The sequence below is a fragment of the Ylistrum balloti genome, unplaced genomic scaffold (assembly GCF_031769215.1).
Source record: "Ylistrum balloti isolate Yb309-2 unplaced genomic scaffold, AGI_CSIRO_Ybal_v1 Utg371292, whole genome shotgun sequence".
NCBI classification, from domain to species: Eukaryota; Metazoa; Mollusca; class Bivalvia; order Pectinida; family Pectinidae; genus Ylistrum; species Ylistrum balloti.
This window is the reverse complement of record NW_026782693.1, coordinates 215,205-232,363: the sequence shown is the minus strand read 5'-3', so window position 1 is coordinate 232,363 and position 17,159 is coordinate 215,205. Positions and strand designations below refer to the sequence as shown.

At 36.0% G+C, this 17,159-nt stretch overlaps 2 protein-coding genes across 2 annotated transcripts in view; one reads left to right on the top strand and one right to left on the bottom strand.

The window, feature by feature from the left end:
- Window positions 1–789: 789 nt before the first annotated feature.
- Window positions 790–9,246, bottom strand: LOC132561857 (DNA repair protein RAD51 homolog 3-like). The gene is made up of 8 exons (XM_060226565.1): window positions 9,159–9,246; window positions 6,324–6,492; window positions 5,754–5,994; window positions 5,343–5,503; window positions 4,697–4,827; window positions 3,274–3,405; window positions 2,554–2,745; window positions 790–1,482 (listed from the first exon to the last, which is right to left on the bottom strand). The coding sequence occupies exons 2-8, from the start codon at window positions 6,445–6,447 to the stop codon at window positions 1,381–1,383; spliced, it is 1,083 nt and encodes a 360-aa protein (XP_060082548.1). The 5' UTR covers window positions 6,448–6,492; window positions 9,159–9,246; the 3' UTR covers window positions 790–1,380.
- A 108-nt stretch (window positions 9,247–9,354) lies between these two features.
- The window catches only part of LOC132561853 (protein phosphatase 1F-like), a 38,781-nt gene continuing 30,976 nt past the window's right edge, over window positions 9,355–17,159 (top strand). The window contains 1 exon segment of the mRNA XM_060226561.1: window positions 9,355–9,530. Within this exon segment, the coding sequence (XP_060082544.1) occupies window positions 9,355–9,530 (176 nt within the window).

Genomic DNA, 17,159 nt, shown 5'->3' with positions numbered 1-17,159 from the left:
ATGGATTTTTCATATTTAGCTTTGATATCTTTATGACCTTAACTGAAATTTAATTGATGGTGGTGAAAGAAGTCCGACAGACATTTAACAGCCGCCATCAATGATTGTGAGAGTTTTCTGTTACACGATGCTGACACAAGAAGGATTTGACTATTTATTTATGAACAACTATATTAAATAAAACAATTCCTTTATATATTAATGCAATTTATCAATATCATGCAAAATTGTGACAAAGTGTTTGATATGATTATTTTTGAAACACATGTATGAAATCAACAGGTTTCATTTTATTCTATAATAATGGTTTCAGGCCCTGAATTTGGTACACTGCACATCCTCCTAATATGACCAATGTGTACTCATGAAGTTTCATTATTTTAGTTTAAATGCATGTACATTTATGCCTGAGACACAAATTTAACAAAGGGCAGTAACTTTGTAATTGAGGGGTTGCAGGCCCTGAATTTTTTACACTGCACATGGTCTTAGTATGACCAATGTGGCGGTATGCATCTACTTTTATGTTCCATACTGAATTCTGCAGCTCTGGACATGAATCTGGACATGAAAGAATGGACAGACCAACAAAGCGGCAACTTCATATGTAATGCGTGTCTCCCCAACCCCCCGTCTCCACCTCCTTCAATTTTTCATGGAGCTCACAATGAAAAACAAGAAAGAGCAAAGTAAAATTTTTATTTTTTTAATAAACTTGAATCACATACAGGCTAGCAATGATATGCTCAACAATAACAAAAACAAAGCAATTTGACAAAATATGTTCATTTCAACATTTTCACCTTTTAATAAAATGCAGAATTTTATCAAACTAAATCTGATGTTGGATTTACAATTTATCTTTTACAAAAAGGTATTGTTTGGTCAGGTCAGGTTGTGACCCAAGACCCTTTTACATTATCCAAAGACCACTAAAATCAACTTCAATAAAACTAATGTCACTGTATTACCGAGTGAAAAAACAAATCACATTGAATGATTTATAGGTTGGATGGATACACAAGGCAGGTACATATCTATGAATGGAAATTTGTTGTGATGAGAAAAATCATAGTGTGCAGCCAAGGTCACAAAAGTCTTGTCCAAACATTTCAAGAGAAGTTTCAAAATGTATAACCCATTATGTGATACGCGTTAAGGGTAATATATTTCTTTAACCTTTGTGTAATGTTAAACAGTCCTGTCTCCCTATGTTTAGAAGATCTTTTGCACTATAAGGAATAATCATTTCTTCAAGCTTCTACTGTCACCTGTTTTATTTAAGAAACTCTTTTCCATCTCGTTTTTATAAACATGGATAGTACCTTGCTCCCACTCACAACAGTGTGGGAATCCTGATCAGGAAATTTCCTGTTGGTGTTACGTTATTCTTTGTCGTTTCATTGGATTTTCATCTGTATTTACTGTATCATTATCATCATTTCTTTCATCTTCCTTGACAATATCTCGAATTCCTCCCATCTGAGAAAAAATAAAAAATAAAAATAAAGACTTTTATCAGGTAGGACTAAGGACATAACATCAACTAATATTTAAAATACAAACAATGACTACAAAAGTGACCTCTATCGAACAAATACATCTATGTATACAAATTTAACCTTGACCTTTGATGTATACAAATTTAACCTTGACATTTATTTACAGCATTATCAAACATGATGTGTTTGCTGTTGATTTACATCCTATCAACAACCTGGGCCATTTGAGAATGTGTCAGGTTTAGATGGTGGAAAAAAGCCAGTTCCTAGAGAAAACTATTGGAATGCGGCCAGTACCTGACCACTGCCCCACGGATGTCTTGAACCCACAACCCGTATTTGAAGGGCTGGTGATAACAGCCTAACAGTCTGATACCTTAATCATTCGACAAAATGTGTGTCTCCCCCAACCTCCCCTGATGGGCCTCTGATGAAACTGTTAATATTGACTGATCACCACAAAGAAAGATAACCTAAGTTACTAGTAAAACATGCTCAGTTATATGTAATGTTCTGCATTTGAAGTATGCTGAAACAAGTACGCCTGGAAGTAAACATTATAACTTGATGTAAGTGTAGCATGGTAGGGAATCTCTATAAGTGGGACATCCAGAGAGGCACACTGCTCTCCCCTATAGAATGTGACCTTGACCTTTATATTCAATGTTATTAACCATCACTTGAGACTGTCTCTTCTCTTTTGAGACTCTAGTCTCCTATTGAGGAGAGACATTTGTAGAGTGAAGCATAATGTCAAGGTCCTGCTCAATACAGTATTAATCTCATCTTTATAAACCAATGTGTAGCTAACCATGACTTAGTACTCAAGTCTCTATCTGAGAGAGACTTTATATCCTGAACATTCAAAAGTATGATCTATCATGATTTGGTAAAGGACTTTTACTGTAACAAAGACTTGGAGTGTGTTTCTCCTTGTACAACCTTGACGTTTATAATACGGAGTACAACCTTGATCTTTATACTAGTTAGTACAATCTTGACCTTTATAGTACAACCTTGACAACTTCGACCTTTATAAAGAGTTATTTACCGTGACTTGGTATGGAACTCTAGCCTCTCTTTGTGATGGAGACTTGTACAGCCAGGCATATCTCGTCTGTTGTTCCCAGTACAAAATGACCCTGATGGTACTGGCATGACCCCAACTCTCCCCTAACGCTGGCACCAGTTGTGATGTTTCACCAACTCGCACTTTAGTAGTCATCTGGTTGGTTAGAACAACCTGTCACAGAATTAACATAATGTGACCTTGAATAACAAAACCCAATATTTTACACATAATCATGCTAAAAAATATACACAATGTGGAATTGTCCAAGTTCTGACATATGATATTTGATGACCCTACATGAACTACTGTAAGAAAAATGCTCCTTTTCCATTTGTTTGCTATGTTTTTCCTTACCTACAGTCTGTATAGGAAATTTGATGATCCTACATTAAAACATATTTTTTTTTCTTTTACTGAACAGAGAGCTGGAATATAAGTAATAGTGAATTATTGAAATCTACTTTCAAGATAAAGTGTTTCACTAACCATACAATGTTTCATCTGAAGTGAAATAGTTGTAGTATAGAACCGTTCTATGAGGCCCTTAGACACACAAATGCTTGGGACACAGAAAAAGGATTGAGATATCCTTAATTAGTGCAGTATAGAACCGTTCTATGAGGCCCTTAGACACACAAATGCTTGGGACACAGAAAAAGGATTGAGATATCCTTAATTAGTCATAGCATATAAAAATACCGCAAGTTCGTAGGTGGTTGCCAGCTTGATGAGATTTTGAGCAGTGGATGTTAAAAGGCGCGTCCTCAGTGACATATCATCGAAGTCATGGCGGAAATGAAAGGCCACACTATCTACAATGACGAGGCGAACCTACAATGGAAATAAATCACTACATTTTCTTACTAATCCTCAGTGCATTGATTCCTATTTAAAAGAAATAAAAATCAGAAGGATGATTGGTAATGTTAGTAATTAAATAAAAATCAGAAGGATGATTGGTAATGTTAGTAATTAAATAAAAATCAGAAGGATGATTGGTAATGTTAGTAATTAAATAAAAATCAGAAGGATGATTGGTAATGTTAGTAATTCAAATAAAAATCAGAAGGATGATTGGTAATGTTAGTAATTAAATAAAAATTAGAAGGATGATTGGTAATGTTAGTAATTAAATAAAAATCAAAATCAGAAGGATGATTGGTAATGTTAGTAATTAAATAAAAATCAGAAGGATGATTGGTAATGTTAGTAATTAAATAAAAATCAGAAGGATGATTGGTAATGTTAGTAATTAAATAAAAATCAGAAGGATGATTGGTAATGTTAGTAATTAAATAAAAATCAGAAGGATGATTGGTAATGTTAGTAATTAAATAAAAATCAGAAGGGTGATTGGTAATGTTAGTAATTAAATAAAAATCAGAAGGGTGATTGGTAATGTTAGTAATTAAATAAAAATCAGAAGGATGATTGGTAATGTTAGTAATTAAATAAAAATCAGAATTAAATAAAAATCAGAAGGATGATTGGTAATGTTAGTAATTAAATAAAAATCAGAAGGATGATTGGAAGGATATTGGTATGTTAGTAATTAAATAAAAATCAGAAGGATGATTGGTAATGTTAGTAATTAAATAAAAATCAGAAGGATGATTGGTAATGTTAGTAATTAAATAAAAATCAGAAGGATGATTGGTAATGTTAGTAATTAAATAAAAATCAGAAGGATGATTGGTAATGTTAGTAATTAAATAAAAATCAGAAGGACGATTGGTAATGTTAGTAATTCAGAAGGATGATTGGTAATGTTAGTAATTCAAATAAAAATCAGAAGGATGATTGGTAATGTTAGTAATTCAAATAAAAATCAGAAGGATGATTGGTAATGTTAGTAATTAAATAAAAATCAGAAGGATGATTGGTAATGTTAGTAATTCAAATAAAAAGCAATAGGAGCAAAATGCTAGTGAAAGTTTCCCTGACCACCGAACTCCTATATAAACTAACACCCCCCGATTTCATCCACGCCACATTTAAGTTTCTAGGTCAGTGATTTTGATGCAAGTTACTTAAATTATGTGATGTACCTCTAAACAAAAATCTGGAGTAGAGTGAAGTGAAAGTTTTAATTTACTGTCCTAATTAAACTCTCATAACTAACCTTTGGATGTTGCTTGGCAAAATCAGGTAGGAGATGAATTGTAGCTAGTAATTCTATGTAGTCATGACAACGGTAGTAATGTATCCGTGACAACACATTCTCTGGAGTGAAACTTCGCAAACCCTCAGAATCTTTAAAGAAAGATCAGTAACTATTGTAATATCATAAAAATGATCTACTGTAAATATGTTGTAAAAAATTAAAAATAATAAGTTTAATTAACTAGAGCCCATAAAGCTTGCAGAATCCTTTTAGCATATCAAATCATGTAACTACTTAAAAGTTCTATATCATAACAAGAGTGCCATGGACACAATATACGCTGCCACAAAATAAAATGATCCACTTTGAGCAAGCTACAGAAACAAAGTGGAAAATGGCATAAATCTTACAAACATGAACAAACCAAAAAACCGCCCCTTCATGCACATCTACCCATTGTAGTAGTGACATTGAGCAAGTTTCATGAAAATCTGATGATTATTTTAAGAGGAGTTGCGTTCACAAGAAATGGACGTACGGACGGACAGACGGACGGAGAAGATGACGCCAATATACGACCGCCTCCTGCGGTGTATAAAAAAATTTCTATTTGTCTCATAAAGTTGCAACAATAGGGTATCCTATAATGTACAAATAATGTTACCTTGATCACCTCCTGCAATATGTTTACAGTGCTCCACTGATGCTGTGACAATGTCTACCAGGCGCTCGACAATGAAGCTGCCCTCCGTGTCTATATAGATCACTTCAGCCTCTAGGCCTCCTAGACACTCGGGGATCTGTGCATCAACAGCCAGCTGCATGCTGGTGATGTATAACAGAAATAATTCTACTCTTACATTGGGAATGTAAAATGACGTGTAAGGTAACGATGAAGATATCTATAGACAATCCTAGTCAACCTAAAATGATTCTAAAGAAAAAATACATAAAATCCTAGATCAGTAGGAAAAGAAAAAGAATAAGACATCAAATTAAATCAATTTCATTCAAGAAGCAATCTTATGTTTTTCTTTATGTATTTATTTTTGGTGATGTAAGATCTCATAGTTACCATATCTGAGTTTTGCCTGTGCCTGGAGCACCACAGAACTCGGTGATCTTACATAGAGGGACTCCACCTCCCAGCATGTTGTCTAGCTGTTCTGAAAATGTCACAATGTGGGGAAGTAACTGTTCTTGCTTTAGTATGTCTAGTGCTGATTTGCCCACATGATTTGAGTTGTCTCCCTTCTCATCTGTTCCCAGCACCAGTTTTAGAATATCCAATGATTCTTCCAAACCAATGCTTGTCTCTGAAAAAAGAAAATAAATATATACATATATAAAGTTTTGGCTGATAATTGTTGGAATTTGAATAAATATTATTATTCATGAATGATGCACAAATAAATCCTGAATTGGGAAGGAGATGTTCGTGTTGTCTTCACTCTCGACCTACATTCCACAATTATTATTCATGTTAATTCTAACTTTTTTCTCCGTTTGCTTTCATACCTGAAAACTTTACATGTCATCAGTCAACATTTATTCCAGCTTAGATTTTATACTGTGCATAATATATATACTTATTTCCTATTGTCAGCATAAATTTAGATAACATACATGTACAATTTTTATTCACCTTTGCTAAGTTCAGATGGCTTCATGCCTTTCAAATCCTCAACAATGACAAATCCGGCAGTAACCAGTTTTGTTTTATGGACAGGAGCTAGTGGAAAGCTACTCAATTCCCTCTGCATCTGCATGATAGTATTATTGGCTACATGTACCACAGTTGGTTCATTTCATGTCTGCAAATAAAAAATTAAACGACTCATAAAAGTTTTGGTAAGATTATAACTTTAAAATTGTATTACATACAACACTATATATTGTATATCTATGAGTTACAGCTTTTAATAGAATCTCATTAAGTTCTGACAGGAAATGTTCATAATTTAGGTAATTTTTGTCATTTCATAGTTTATCAGATGGTAAGATATAATATTATATATAATACATCATCTACTGCTTCAGTTGATGAGGCGGTTTTTCATTTTTGTATAGATAACCAATCCTTCCCCCAATTTTTTCCAGAATGTAGATAACATAAACATGATCATAACATACTTAATTAGATGTGTTGGTGATTAAAGTTATCTAAAATGCAAGCATTAATGTTACACAGTTAATCTAACTGTAACATAAAAGGTGTTTTGTATATACAAATATTAATACATGTAGAAGTTAAGTCAATTTATTAGCCTCTGCTTGTGGGAATTTCTCTTTAGTTGAGCAGAGATTATTGCAGCTAGAGACTGAAGGGTCGCTAGTTTGAACTCCAGTGTTGGCTTACTGCAGCTAGACTGAAGGGTCACTAGTTTGAACCCCAGTGTTGGCTTACTGCAGGCTAAGAGACTGAAGGGTAGCTAGTTTGAACCCCAGTGTTGGCTTACTGCAGGCTAGAGACTGAAGGGTCGCTAGTTTGAACCCCAGTGTTGGCTTACTGCAGCTAGAGACTGAAGGGTCGCTAGTTTGAACCTCAGTGTTGGCTTACTGCAGTTAGAGACAGAAGGGTCGCTAGTTTGAACCCCAGTGTTGGCTTACTGCAGCTAGAGACTGAAGTGTCGCTAGTTTGAACCCCAGTGTTGGCTTACTGCAGCTAGAGACTGAAGGGTCGCTAGTTTGAACCCCAGTGTTGGCTTACTGCAGCTAAAGACTGAAGTGTCACTAGTTTGAACACCAGTGTTGGCTTACAGCAGCTTGAGACTGAAGTGTCGCTAGTTTGAACCCCAGTGTTGGCTTACTGCAGCTAGACTGTAGGGTCACTAGTTGGAAACCCAGTGTTGGCTTACTGCAGGCTAGAGACTGAAGGGTCGCTAGTTTGAATCCCAGTGTTGGCTTACTGCAGCTAGAGACTGAAGGGTCGCTAGTTTGAACCCCAGTGTTGGCTTACTGCAGCTAGACTGTAGGGTCACTAGTTTGAAACCCAGTGTTGGCTTACTGCAGGCTAGAGACTGAAGGGTCGCTAGTTTGAACCCCTTACTGCAGCTAGACTGAAGGGTCGCTAGTTTGAACCCCAGTGTTGGCTTACTGCAGCTAGAGACTGAAGGGTCGCTAGTTTGAACCCCAGTGTTGGATTACTGCAGCTAGAGACTGAAGGGTCGCTAGTTTGAACCCCAGTGTTGGCTTACTGCAGCTAAAGACTGAAGTGTCGCTAGTTTGAACCTCAGTGTTGGCAGTTTTTGTTCATAACTCCTTCCTATGACAGATTTTATGCCATTGACCACTTTAAGGTTAGAAGCTATAGGAGATTGTGATGCTTCCTAGGAGACACTGAACCTGGGATGTTGTTGTCTTTGGGGTTGAAGATTTTGTGAAGGAGGGAATAGTGTAGAAGCACAATTTGCAGAGTACAAGTCACCTTACTAGCCGTGTGCGAATTTCCCTTTAGTCAAGCAGTAGTGTTTGGCTAGAGAACAAAGGGTCACTAGTTTGAATCCCACCAGGGTGTTTTTCTTTATTCTAACTATTACACCTGTGTACTGACAACAAGAAGGATTCTACCCTGATTAAGGGGCATATTACTGAATAAGGGATACAGCTTGCTCAGCTAAATCATGTATGAAACTAGTATTGTATCCTTAGTGCATTAGTTTCAGACCCCTTACGAATGGTTTTTTTGCTAGCTACGCTATGTTGATGAACTGCCACCAAACAAATACATAAATGACTTGAAATGTTTCTTCCTAGTTTAATAAAATCAGACATGAGTCTAAAAAGTGATAATTTATAAATCATAATTTTTTAATATAAGATGTGCAAGTATGGAAATCTGTAGTCCAAAAATTGTGAAAAGGCATGTTTTTTTTAATCCTTAGTTGATTTTAGTCACATGACTGATGACAACGAGACATTAGCATCAGAGGATGAATTGATAGATTATTTCACCATATCTGGGAGGATGTTTTACATGTAAAAATGTGTATTAAGAAAAAACACTAATTTGCCAAGGAAATATATATACATAATATTTTATGGTGCGTGATTTAAATACAATTTTTTTTATTCTTTCTGAAAGCGTGACATGTCACAACAATCAAAATTATCCGGCTGCAAGGTCACGAAAGTCAATAGTTTATGTAATACGGCTAGACAAATTGGCCGTTCCGAAATACATAACGGTCCCGAGCCGATGTCCAGATTATACCTAATTGTTATTCTGCTGTAACATTATCATAGACAATTATCTCGTAAACTATGATATGTTATCACTGTAACAACTGCTGTGTTTTAATGTAGGTCTTGGGTAATCCCATTTGGGCTTGCTTCTTGGGACTCATTTATATCGGACGTTTGACAATGTCCATTCTGTCAAACGTCCGACATAAAACAAGAGCAATCCCAAATTCAACTGAGCGTAAATTCAGCTTATCACGGAAAATAGGATTGTGTGTGATCATTATCCAAACCATACTTTCTTTGTTGTCACGTCTTGCCAATCATAAACTTGATATCAATCCATTTCAGTTCCATTCCTTTCAGCGAGGCTTTACATCATGCGTGCAAAAATCCCTCCAAAATGTCAAACTTGTAAACAAAATATACTGACGTCACCAGTTTGTGTGCACAAAGCTGTATAAAAGCCATCGATGGCGTGACAACACCGAAGGATGGAGCGAGGAAATGACTTAGATTCCTTTCAGCGTTTCTTGGATAAATTCTGTCAAACTGTTGCGGATGAAGATGAAAGTGAAGATCTCCCTATCCGTCTGTTCAATCACCGTTTGCTAATCGATGAAATTGAGGGAGAATGCCTTGAGTGGACCCTTCGTTACTTGGACTCGCGGTAAGTTAAAAGGATTATATACACTAACGGTACCTGGTTGTTTATATATACACTGAAGGGTCAGACCTAGATTAACGGTGGTCAGTCATAAAAATGTAATGGACACATCGATTGTATCAGAAGATTTATTTTACCGCTTGTTTATTCGGCAAATACACAACTCATAAACATCAACACTGAGAGAAATAAACTTATTACAGTTGAACCTTAATTATGAACAGGTGCCCGTTTAATACATGTTGTACCCATGTGTGTACATATAGGCCTATGTACTGAAGTGCACGTAGTTCAACTATCTATCATATTACCAGGCAGGTGTCTTGATAACACTCCAGGAAGAGAAGAATAACTCATTTCAAAGAATTGTTCCAATTTTTGCGGAATTAGTTTTTTTAATTGATTTAATATCTGGGAAAGCATATGATATGATTATTTAGCCCAATTTAGAATATCTCAGTTGATGATAACTAAACTTAACATACATTATTTGGAAGGTACTTTGAGATACAGTAATGAGAAAAATGACAGGCACCATAATTTGTTATATTAAAAAAAGGCAGCATCAGTTTCACATTATAATTATAGGTATGTGCATTGATGAATGGCAGCTTGTGTGTCAATGAAAATGCCAAAATATATAACTTTCTCCAAGCAGCAAAGCTAGAATTATTATAACAACTTTATAGCAATGTCTAGATTACAAAGAAGCATTTTAATGAAGTTTGTAAATTAGAAATGTTAATGGTCACAGCTGCTTCACTTTTACTTTACTTGATTTAAGATACAGTGTATTATCATGTTGATGACTCCTTTATAAAAAAATGTTAGATTATCCATGTTCCATTGGATATCAAAATTTGATTAAAGTGAAGTGAAAGGTTGCTTGTGTTAATGTGAGTTAAACCTCAGTAATCAATAAACATGTGACTTTAAAGGAAACATATATGTATATATATATATAGCTTTACATCTCAGTTCAGTCCCTGATTAACAAATTTAATGCATTGGAAGTGGAAAGCCACACAGAGATATTTAAAAAAAAATGTTTTTTGAAATGTGAATTACTCTATCTATACACGCTGTATGATTTATTTCTTCTTTTCTAGTTTTCAATTTTAAATAGTGAAGATAAAATTTAATTTGGGTCATTGAGTTAAGTAAACATCTATTAACCCAATATCTTGATTGCAGATGTGCTTTCTGCTTGTATATATACATGGGAATATACGTATCTGCAGAACAAACATGTCATTTTAATTGGATGCATCTGTCTGAAGCTGTCAGTGTAGTGATATCTCTAAAACAGGAAGGAGGTCATTATAGATCTGTATGTGTGTAGATAAACAAGGACACAGTGATGTATAACCTGTACAGTATGTGATATAAAATCTGTGATTTAAAATACCTCTGAATAGGTGATACATCTTGACTTACGAAGCATATTGCATTAATAGTTAAACAGTGATTTTGTAGGAATTTTTCTTTTTTTTTCAGTTTGAATTCAAACAATTCCTTTTTGTCATTGTGATAATTATGTACATATATATCAATGTATATGTTTAGTTCCCTTTTCTTTATGATATTTATGTAAGGTCTCAGCTAGCTTTTTGTAATTAACAAAGTGTTACTGTGAAAATTTGAATTATTTAAATTTGTGTATCAGATCTACAATCAATGATAGAAATGTTACAGAATTAAGCACCTGTTAATTTTCACCTGTAGGATGTGATGGACAGATATATCAGACACTCATATACATCATTATCGTGTAATTGGATGTGTAGTGTAATTACATTGTTACAATGAGGTGTGATGGGACCTGTCAAAGTCGGATGTTTATGAGATGTTAAATACCCAAAGAGGTATGACTAGATACACATGCTCATACTATCTAGGATAATTTCAGATTCTCAGCATCTGTTTACAGAGCTCTTTACACTGTACCAGTGGTGAGATAATTACAGAACAATCCAGAAAATATCCCAGATGTGCCACAACCATCTCTGTCCAATAGTAATGGTCTAACACTGCATGTACTTGGCCCATTATAAAGTTTAACTAAAACTGGGATAACGCCATAACATTTGGGACCTGCTGTACTGAGCTGCAGGATTGAATTAAATAAAATACATCAAAGTATATTAAATATTTTCAAAAATATTGAAACTGAAGGAAAATGTTTGCTATGTGAAATTTCAGAAGTATAAGTGATCAGTTATTATACTTTGGGCATCCACCTCGATATTAATGATAACCATATAATACAACATATGAATATGTACTATGTATATGATCTCCATTATTACAGATATGGATGCCCTATGAATTTACTGATCAGTACATAACGTTTGTCTATATGTCTTAGTGTGGATAACACAAAAATAATCTTCTTTCTTCAAACAGGAAAATGAGAGTAAAACTTTTACTTGGCGTTTCCCAAGCTAATGAGGTTTGATTACTTCTAAACGACCATGTGCAGTAGACTACCAGATGCACATTGTTTAATTGAATGCTCTAAGTCTACTTTCCCACGGGACGGCCTATTATTTTAACAAGATTTTTAATGAAACTTTATGGCTTTGCACCCTGGATCTGTTGTTCAGATGTAAAGATAATTCAGGGTTGGTTTAGATGAACTATGTGGGATCTATTTATATTATTCAGATATCGTAGATGTAATTGTTTATATACATTAAGTTTGGGGTGAGAACAGGAAACAAGGTTTTCTAGAAACACCTGGACTGGATAAGGGTTCTTTATACTTTTCTATCTATAAATGTGAATATTTATAATTTATGACATTCTTATCATGTTTTAACCCAAAATGATAAAGTGTATGGCCTTTGTTTCAGTATTATCACCATCAAATAACATGTCAACAAATTCTTTTAATTATACTTATTTACTCTAAACAAATAAATGTTTAGTTTCATGCTTCATCAAGTTGGTGATTCTTCAAAACCAGAAATTTTTCTTTTTTGTTCTTCACAAGATATTTTATTCCATATAAGCACTTCATTCAAACATATTTTATTGAAAAAAACCCCAATGAAATGGATTGGGCACATGTTCTTACAACTTGCTAGTCCCTCCCTGACAATACAACATACAATACCACAGATAACACATGATGACAAACATCTAAACTAACGAGAGATGTAAATACTGGAAAAGGAAAGAAAAGACAATGAAGGAAGGAATGAAAGAATGACAGATAGTTATACTGGGAGGTTGGGGGTAGGGGAAGGGAGGGAAGAAAGGGTAGGAAGAGTTCTGGTTGGGGGAGGTGGAGGGGAAGGAAGGGGGAGCTATTCTGGTTATACTCTCCACTAAGCATGTATCTGGTAACCGTACACAATGCAGGTGCAGATGCAAGCTATATATAGATTTAAAATGAGGGCTCCCTGTGTCCCTAGGATTGTAGAAAATACATTTTAATGCATGGTATTAACTGCAAATCTATATTACAGTCTCACTATTTCTTAGTCACGACCACAAAATTGATTGAATTAGGACTACAGGTCTATCGCATACTTCGATTCTCTCAGTTTGATTCCTGTGTCATTATGCATTACAGCTATACTGCTGATGTCAGCTGTAATACAAATTATTTCATTGAGGATGTGACAAACAGATTAGTGATCCTTGGATGACCGATGGTCAGTTTCCAATTACCATAATGTCTGGTCTCGGCAGTAAAATGTAATCATGAAAAATCCAATTATCAGACAAAATCTCTCAAGCCTTCATTTCCATAGCTAAATTTTCAGGCCAAGGTAAAGAATATAGTTGTTTTTCTTGGGTTTGATTTTAGTCCATCACTGGTGATACAATAGGTAATGATTGTGTTGTAAAATTATATAAATTTATCCTTCAATAAGCCCAGGCATCAACATAAAAAATTAAGGGGTGAGCTTATTTAAGGAATATAACATTGATTTCTTTTTCATCGAAGAGCGGATACATACATATGCATTAGATGTCTTACCAGCCATGGAATTACTGCCAGATAGATACAGAGAAAGTGATATAATCCAAATTATTGTCCAATTATTAGTTTCTAGTGCCTTTGGAAAAATACAGATTTTTCCAACATGAATGATTTTGTCAGATTGTGAATAAGATTAGATTTAGATGTATGATTATCATTGCTGACTTACAAGGAACAATTATCAGAATTCCTAGATCTGTCGTAAATATAAAGGCTCTCTAGGTTTCATCTAGTACTGACCCTTTGGTGGATTCACTGTCTGTTTATTTTGATAGAGAGTTTGAATTGTTTTATGTTTGAGGTCAAGAATCACATCCAGATACTTGGAGACTGATTAGGATCAATAAACTAAAGCTAGTATTGTATATAATTGAGTGGTGTTAGGAAACAATATAGTAGGATTACTGAATTATCTTCTATATAATTAAAAAATACTTCATGTATAATAAGGTTCCTAGAGTGACAGGTTTAGGTTCTCTCCAATTCAAGATTTATTCCTTCAGAAGGTTGTTAACATGTTTCAAATATAAGTGATCCATCATCCGATCTTTTGTATAATAGGTCCATTTTTTGGCAGAGTGCTAATCAACTGTTATCCAAACTACAAGGTAAGGGAATACTTGATGTTAATTCAAGACTAGGGCAAGTTATAGATTTGTTGGGAAAACTTTATAAATAACATGTTTCTCAGATCATGATATGATGATATGTATTTCCGCTGGCAGTCAATATTTATGATAGAAATCATGATAGTGGGAACAAGCCCTTAAATGTCAAGATCATTTGTGACCCCTAAATACTAGTTTGGGGAAGAGAGAATACTATGATAGAGATGTGGAAAATTTACAAGCAAGTGACTGAGATCATAATGCTTAACCAACGAAAGGAATACTTATACCTGTGTAACATGCCAAAAGTTAAAGGGGAGGACTGTCAGGACATCTTATTATTTTTAAATACTTTTACTAAGGATATATAGAGAGTCTTTACTATGAAAGTCCTTTCTTGAAAATTGTCAATGCACCATTTTTTCCAACAACCTTCCCCTCTCCCCCTCCCCTTTCCCTTTCGGCAATCCTCCATCATCACTGTTAAAATCATGACATGAACTTGGCCCAATTGGAGATGTAAGTTGCACGTGCATCTGAACAAGGTATATTTATTACCTACAGAGTATACATGTCCATGTTATCAGCTGTATACAACTCTAGTGCTAGTAAAGTGTTGACAATTATATGTCCTGGTTATACACAAATATATGTGTCCCCTACTCGCCCTTGGTACTATATGGAGGTCACTAATCAGGATGCAGTAGCTATTTTGTTTGTTATTTAACATGCATAAACATGTGTGTGATTTGAATAAAAACATAGATCATAGCAGTATATTTAATTACTATGTAGATGTATGTTTTTACCAAGAAATTAATTCACCAATATTAAAATAATGTTAATTCACCTACCAAATGAATTTGGTGTCAATATATATCATATAGTTAATGTTTGTTGTACTGGTGTTGTTTAATCACTTTGAGATCCAATATACTGTCTTGTGACAGACACCAGGTGTTTGTGTCTGTAGTACAGTCCTCACCTTCCACCACTGACATTGTTGTGATTTCAGACACCAGGTGTTTGTGTCTGTAGTACAGTCTTCACCTTCCACCACTGACATTGTTGTGGTGTCAGACACTGGGTGTTTGTGTCTGTAGTACAGTCCTCACCTTCCACCACTGACATTGTTGTGATGTCAGACACCAGGTGTTTGTGTCTGTAGTACAGTCTTCACCTTCCACCACTGACATTGTTGTGGTGTCAGACACTGGGTGTTTGTGTCTGTAGTACAGTCCTCACCTTCCACCACTGACATTGTTGTGATGTCAGACACCAGGTGTTTGTGGCAGAGTATAGTCCTCACCTTCCACCACTGACATTGTTGTGGTGTCAGACACCAGGTGTTTGTGTCTGTAGTACAGTCCTCAACTTCCACCACTGACATTGTTGTGATGTCAGACACCAGGTGTTTGTGTCTGTAGTACAGTCCTCACCTTCCACCACTGACATTGTTGTGATGTCAGACACCAGGTGTTTGTGTCTGTAGTACAGTCCTTACCTTCTACCACTGACATTGTTGTGATGTCAGGCACCAGGTGTTTGTGTCTGTACGATTGCTGTGATGTCATTCTGCTCTCTGTACACTGTGGTGTCATTCTGCTCTCTGTACACTGTGGTGTCATGCTGCTCTCTGTACGATCGCTGTGGTGTCATTCTGCTCTCTGTACGATTGCTGTGATGTCATTCTGCTCTCTGTACACTGTGGTGTCATGCTGCTCTCTGTACGATCGCTGTGGTGTCATTCTGCTCTCTGTACGATCGCTGTGGTGTCATTCTGCTCTCTGTACGATTGCTGTGGTGTCATTCTGCTCTCTGTACGATTGCTGTGATGTCATTCTGCTCTCTCTACACTATGGTGTCATGCTGCTCTCTGTATGATCGCTGTGGTGTCATTCTGCTCTCTGTACGATCACTGTGGTGTCATTCTGCTCTCTGTACGATTGCTTTGGTGTCATTCTGCTCTCTGTACACTATGGTGTCATGCTGCTCTCTGTACGATTGCTGTGATGTCATTCTGCTCTCTGTACACTGTGGTGTCATGCTGCTCTTTGTACGATTGCTGTGGTGTCATTCTGCTCTCTGTACGATCACTGTGGTGTCATTCTGCTCTCTGTACGATCACTGTGGTGTCATTCTGCTCTCTGTACGATTGCTTTGGTGTCATTCTGCTCTCTGTACACTGTGGTGTCATGCTGCTCTTTGTACGATTGCTGTGGTGTCATTCTGCTCTCTGTACGATCACTGTGGTGTCATGCTGCTCTCTGTACGATCGCTGTGGTGTTATGCTGCTGTCTGTACGATCACTGTGGTGTCATGCTGCTCTCTGTACGATCACTGTGGTGTCATTCTGCTCTCTGTACGATTACTGTGATGTCATTCTGATCTCTGTACACTGGTCTCATGCTGCTCTATGTATGATTGCTGTGATGTCATTCTGCTCTCTGTACACTGTGGTGTCATGCTGCTCTCTGTACGATTGCTGTGGTGTTATGCTGCTGTCTGTATGATTGCTGTGGTGTCATTCTGCTTTCTGTACGATCGCTGTGGTGTCATTCTGTTCTCTGTACGATTGCTGTGATGTCATTTTGCTCTCTGTACACTGTGGTGTCATGCTGCTGTCTGTACGATTGCTGTAGTGTCATGCTGCTGTCTGTACGATTGCTGTGGTGTCATTCTGCTTGCTGTACTATCGCTGTGATGTCATTCTGCTCTCTGTACGATTGCTGTGATGTCATTCTGCTCTCTCTACACTATGGTGTCATGCTGCTGTCTGTACGATTGCTGTGGTGTCATTCTGCTTTCTGTACGATAAGATACACCAGAGGAAATAGTTGTGGTCAGAAATGATTAGCTATTACCATATTAATGTCAAGGGCTGAGATAATATATTAGCATTGCTGTGTGTTGCTATGCGTTATCCTTGAGCTTGTTGATAAGAAGTCTAGTATGTTGTTAGTAACATTTAAAATTGACTTAAAGAATATCGGAATGTGATCAAAGGGGCTTAACCAGTGCTGCTGAGCA